The sequence below is a fragment of the Sarcophilus harrisii genome, chromosome X (assembly GCF_902635505.1).
Source record: "Sarcophilus harrisii chromosome X, mSarHar1.11, whole genome shotgun sequence".
In the NCBI taxonomy this organism is placed as follows: domain Eukaryota; kingdom Metazoa; phylum Chordata; class Mammalia; order Dasyuromorphia; family Dasyuridae; genus Sarcophilus; species Sarcophilus harrisii.
In genome coordinates, this window is record NC_045432.1 from 35,670,546 (window position 1) to 35,676,379 (window position 5,834).

Consider the following 5,834-nt stretch of genomic DNA (forward strand, 5'->3'; position numbering starts at 1 on the left):
AATATTTGCTTGCTTGTCTCTCTCTTTCCCACAAGGAATACCTCTCCTCAGTGACTTCTTTAGCCAAACTGCTTCTTTAGTTTGCCAAATATAACACTAGGGCCTCCAATTGGTTGGCAATTGAATGACTGCCCAAGGAAGTAGTAGATGCAGTGAGCTCAGAAATAGGGAAAAGGGGCAATGGATGCTAATGTGATGAGAGAAAGGTCAAGTCAGGGAAAGAAAGGAAAGCTGGGAGACTTAGGATATTGAAGTCAGAAGAACTATCAATGTGACTTTACAGAAGCCCCTTAACCTCTCAGACTTTGTTATTTTCCAAATTCCCTTCCAATTCAAAATCCAATGATCCTCAAATAAGATTAGCCATTGCTATTGGTCTGCTTTTATGATGGGCAGAGATTAGAGGTCATGGAAGGGTATTCTAATCCAAGAGATATAAAAGTTCTCAACAACTCATCTGCTCTAATATCCACTGCTATGAAGGTGACAATCATCCTGGGGGCATGGGAATAAGAACTGTCATCGAGTCAGAAGACTTTAGTTCATGTACAGCCCTGCCACTTCTTAGCTGTGTTTCTGGTCAGTAAGTACCTTTCTCAATCTGGTCTCACTGTCCTTCTCTGAACAGGAGTGGGACTAGCAGATCTCAATACTATGATTGAACAGGGGTGGGACTAGCAGATCTCAATGCTCAACTTATGATTCAGTGATCCAGAAATGTATGAAGGACATGGAAGCAACATAAATGATCATTTATATCAACTTCTTAACGCATTTTTATACTCCCATGCTTATCTATATCATCAGTGTCAATTATATTTGTTGATTGGAATTGATTCGATTAAGCTGGTGTCATGTTAACTTTACAATAAGCTTTATTTTGTCCCAACTCTTTCTTTATGTATGGAAAGCCTTCCTAAGTTGCATGGTTGTCACAAAACTTTTAACATCTCTTCTCCTACAGGAAGTCTTTGTTTTCTTATTCACCAAAATCTTAAGTAGAACAAATCAGATTCTGACTCTTTCCCCCAAGAACAGCTCAACTTTCAGTATGTCTCATGTTGGTCAATTACAATCTCTTTCTCCTGGTCTCCCAGCCTAGAAACATCAGGCTTATCTTTGATTCCTTCCTTGCCTTCCTTGCTCCTACTCAATTTATAGTTCCAGAATAGTCTAAATTGGACAGTTGTTTCTCCTAAATAGCTAATTAGAAATAAAAACCTTCAGTCAAATCAGCTTCTTGGTATCATAGAATAAAAATAATGACCAGTTATTTGAATGAAAGTAACCTTTTGAATTGACCAGCCAATTTATCCAAAAAGGTCAAGCTGTTGTGCATCATGAGAAGGCCAAAACAACTGCCTGATTCAATTAATCACCCCCATGTTTCCTGTGTATGACAACCAAAAATATGATTGATCAAATCTGTGTCTCATAGGATAACAAGCAATTGGATCTGCAAGATTTCATAGACGGCATCTAGTTAAATATGTATACTTTACATAGGAAGAAACTGAGGCATTGCGCATCAAAGGACTTCCTAAAGTCACACAGGGAGAAAATGTTCAATTTGGAGTCAGAATCCTGGGTTTCTGACCCCAAATGTGGTATTCTGGCCACTGTGTCACAGAATAGACTAAATGTTTTGGCATCAAGGAAGGAGAGCTTATATCCCTTTCTCTGGGCTAAAGTAATAGCAAACCTTTCAAAGTTTGCTCATAAGAAAACAATTTTCCAAATCCCCAGACCTTTTTTCCATCTTCCATCAACATGTGCAGTATGAGCCTGACCCTCTGGCAGTAACCCAGCTCAGTTTTGACTCAAAGCTGAGAATGTTCATTCCAGAAGCCGCTGAAAAGTTCTTCCTGTCCCTTGGCTCCCATGTAGAAGATGCTCTGTTTTGTCTCTTTCCCTTGCAGCTGAGGGGCCCGATGGATGGGCTGCAGAGAACTAACTACTCTGACATCACAGAATTCATTCTGGTGGGCTTTTCCCAGAGGCCCCATGTGCAGGCCGCCTTCTTCTCCGGGCTCTTGTGCCTCTACCTGGTCACATTTTTGGGGAACGGTCTCATCGTCATTGTGATCCAAAGGGACCCTCAGCTTCATACCCCCATGTATTTTTTCCTCAGCAATCTGTCCTTCCTTGACATCTGCTATTCCACCAGCTGGGAGCCCTATGTGTTGACCCAGTGTTTCAAGGACTTCCCCACTATCTCCTACACCAGCTGCTATGCTCAGATGACTATTTCCCTATTCCTGGGGATGACTGAGTGTCTCCTCCTTGCTGTCATGGCCTATGACCGGTTTGTTGCCATCTCCAACCCTCTGCGCTACACCGTCATCATGAGCAACCAGGTCTGCTTGCAGATGGCCATGGGCACCTGGATCAGTGCCTTCCTTTTGTCTGTAATGCCAATCATTGCCATTCCAGCTAATTACTGTGGGCACAACATCATCAACCATGTTATGTGTGAAATCCAAGCTTTGCTGAAGCTTGTCTGCTCTGACACCCCCATGAGCCTGATCCTGGGGCTGATCATTAGCACGTTTACTCTGCCCTTGCCTTTCACCTTTATCCTCATCTCCTACATCTGCATTGTGGCAGCTGTGATCAGGATCCGCTCCACAGAGGCCAGGCTCAAAGCTTTCTCCACCTGTGGTTCCCACTTGACAGTGGTGACCATATTTTATGGGACAGCCATCTATATGTACTTGAAGCCCCAATCTAAAGAGTCTCAGGACCAGGACAAAGTCATTTTTATATTTTATGGAGCAGTTACCCCTATGTTGAACCCTCTCATCTATACCCTAAGGAATAAGGATGTGAAAGGTGCCCTCAGGAAATTGGCTAGAGGGAAAGAAAAATCTTGAAAGCTCTATAAATTTTTTTCCGGTGGTCTACTTGTGAAAGCATAGAAGCAATGCAATGAACAACTGAGTCAGAGAACAGATATTTTCCAAGTCAATAAATTCATTTCAATTATGCTTAGCAATCAACTGTTGATCATTATTGAATATCAACTGTTGATCATTATTGAATACCACACCCTGAGCCTACTTAGTAAATAATACATAATTTTCCTGGGATTGAGAATAGATAATGCCATTTCAGAAGTAGAAGGAATTAGAGAAATTATCTAATCCTACCTCATATGACTAGGAACTTCACCCCCTAGAGCAACCCCTAAAAGTCATCTACAATCCTTTTGAGGATCTCCAGTACTTCCCATGATGCTTCCTCCTACTTTAAAACAGCTTCAATCATTAGGAATTTTTTCCTCGCACCCAGTAAAAAGAATAGAAAGCAAAGAGCTGTCCAGCAATGACTTTATATTTAGGAACAAAGGGCTCCTCATCAAGGCTGGAGTTCACATTACAAGAACTAACAAAATTTATTTGCCTAGAATCTCACAAATCTAATTAAGAGAGCCTTCAAAATAAAGAAGGGGAAAGGAGAAAACTAGGCACAAATGATTCCCAGGAAAGAAACAAAGAGCAGCTAGATTACAGGGAGAAATGTAACAGTAGAAAAGTTCAGAAATTAATATAAAGCAAAATCCAGGAACTGAGGCTGACTAAAATCCTGGCCATAAGTGTCCATGTACATATAAAGTATGCATAACAATCAAAGGAGGCTAGGTAATTTAGGGCATGGTGCACATTCGACATTTAAGTATCATTGAGACCCATGAGTGTTAGGTTCAGTGGAAAGAGCACTATAGAGCAGAAGACTTGAATTTAAATTGTACTTCAGACATTTACTAGTTGTATGATCCTGAACAAAGTCACAGCCTCTGTCTCCCTTTCCTCAGTAGAAAAATGAGGAATGTTTCCTAAGATTTCTTCCAGATCTAAAGCTAAAATCCTATGACATTTGGTTCCAGAAAGGTATACCATATTGTAAAGGAACAGAATAAATAAAAGGGAGGAGGTCAAAGTAGCATATATATATATATATATATATATATATATATATATATATATATTAAGGGTTGGGAATTGATCAAGGAAATTGATCAATGGCCAAGGAAATCTCTTTGATGATTTGAATTTGATGAACTTAGAGGATGAACAGTTTTAATGTTTGAACTTTGGAAAGCATCTCTCTATAGAAGGTTGAGCAATGGGCATTGGCGCTTTGTTGAGATGATTCAAAACTTCTGATTAACTCTTGATAATTTGGAGATACCTCCACAATGAATTGGTGGGCTTGGAGCAACACTCTGGTACATTCTAGATGATGGGCTTCAGTGATGGGACTGCTCTCAAGTTGAATTAATTGGCAAAGACTCCTGTTGGGGATCTATCCCTTTTCATTGGTTTATGAGGGCCTTTTCTCCTTTCCATTTTTCTTCTGGAGAGACCCTGAGAATGCCACCACTTCCTTCCCAACACCCCAGCCATCAGTGGGGGTGTTTGAGTGACAGATAAGGATTCGTCAACATAAGCTTAAAGCTTTCCAGCCACCAAGTTCCAAGGTGCCACGACCTTCCCCCCCACCCTTTTATGAATACAGGTCAGCTACCAAAACTATGAGGATACTTTATCGATTAAAAAAAAAGTTAGCAGCCTTGGATTTATAAAAGTATCATACAACAAGGAAAAACCTATGGGACCAACTAGGTGGCATAGTATACAGAGCATTGGATTGGAAAGACTTGAGTTCAAATTCTGCCTTACATATTAATTGTGTGAATCTGGGCAAGTCCCCTAACCTCTGTTTGTCTCAGTTTCACCATCTGTAAAATAGGGATAATAACAGAGTTCTTGTGAGGATCAAATGAGACAGTATTTGTAAAACTCTTTATAAATTTTAAAGTTTGTACGAATGCTGCTGCCACCATTGTGGCCCTCGAGGTAAATTTCTAGACAAGGTCATTTCTGAACCCACGCCCTGAGTTCAAAGAAGTGAAGTTTGCTAGGCAATGTGATCCCAGAATTGGGTTTTCTAGCCAGGGAAGGGAGATTTTTGCTTCTGTGCCAGACTTAAGGATTATTTCTGAAGAAAGCCCAAGTTCAGGACTTTGGAGATATAGTGGAGCACTGTGCATGGCAGGGAGAGAAGACTGAGTCCATGGCTCATGGTGCTGAAAGATCCAATGACAATGAAGCAAAATCCATGGTATGGACTAAGGGACTTGTACAAAGAACTTTGCATACCCCTATACCCCTATTAGAGTGAGTTATTTTGATGATGCAGGGCAGATAACAGGTTTTCTCTTCTAAAGGAGGACATGTCCTCAAGGGGTTGCTGTAAAATGAAGGAAGGGATCAGAATTTCTGCATACTGTTGGTCCCTTCTGAGGAAAGATCAAACCACAGACTGGTACTTTGAGCTTGAGAGTCATTGCATTGGAAAGAGGAACTCATTGAAATGTTGAGAACTGATGACATTCATTTCTAAGCAGTGCCTTGGTTTCTTCAGCTGAAAAATGAGGGGATTGAACTCAGTGTCCCTAATGTTCCTTCATGCTGTGAAGCTAACATGCTAGGACCTATTTCTGGAAAGATATATCATATTGGTAGAGTGATCAGGTTGCTCTTATCAATGCAAGGAGCAACCATGTCACCCATCTTCTGATAGAAAGGTGATAGATACAAGGATCAGAAAGATTCAGAGTTTGGGACACCATGTTTGTGAATTTATTTTCCCTGATTATGCCCATTTGTTACAATAATTCTTTTTCTTTTCTTTTGCTCTCTCATCTTTTAAATGACAAGATAGACAAGGAGATGGGGTTAGCAACAGCAAAGCCCCCAAACTGAGAGCCATAGAAACATTATTAAATGTATGGAAGAAAACAGAAGGAAGTTCAGAAAGAAGCATGGACA

At 40.5% G+C, this 5,834-nt stretch overlaps 1 protein-coding gene across 1 annotated transcript; it reads left to right on the forward strand.

Annotated features, from left to right (window-relative positions):
* Positions 1-1,931: 1,931 nt before the first annotated feature.
* On the forward strand, positions 1,932-2,873 carry LOC116420355 (olfactory receptor 13H1-like). The gene has a single exon (XM_031945057.1). It carries the CDS (start codon positions 1,932-1,934, stop codon positions 2,871-2,873), a length of 942 nt encoding a protein of 313 aa, XP_031800917.1.
* The last annotated feature ends 2,961 nt before the right edge of the window (positions 2,874-5,834 follow it).

Coding starts and splice junctions, on each gene's coding strand:
- LOC116420355 (XM_031945057.1), top strand. CDS start 1,932: ATGGATGGGCTGCAGAGAACTAACTACTCTGACATCACAGAATTCATT.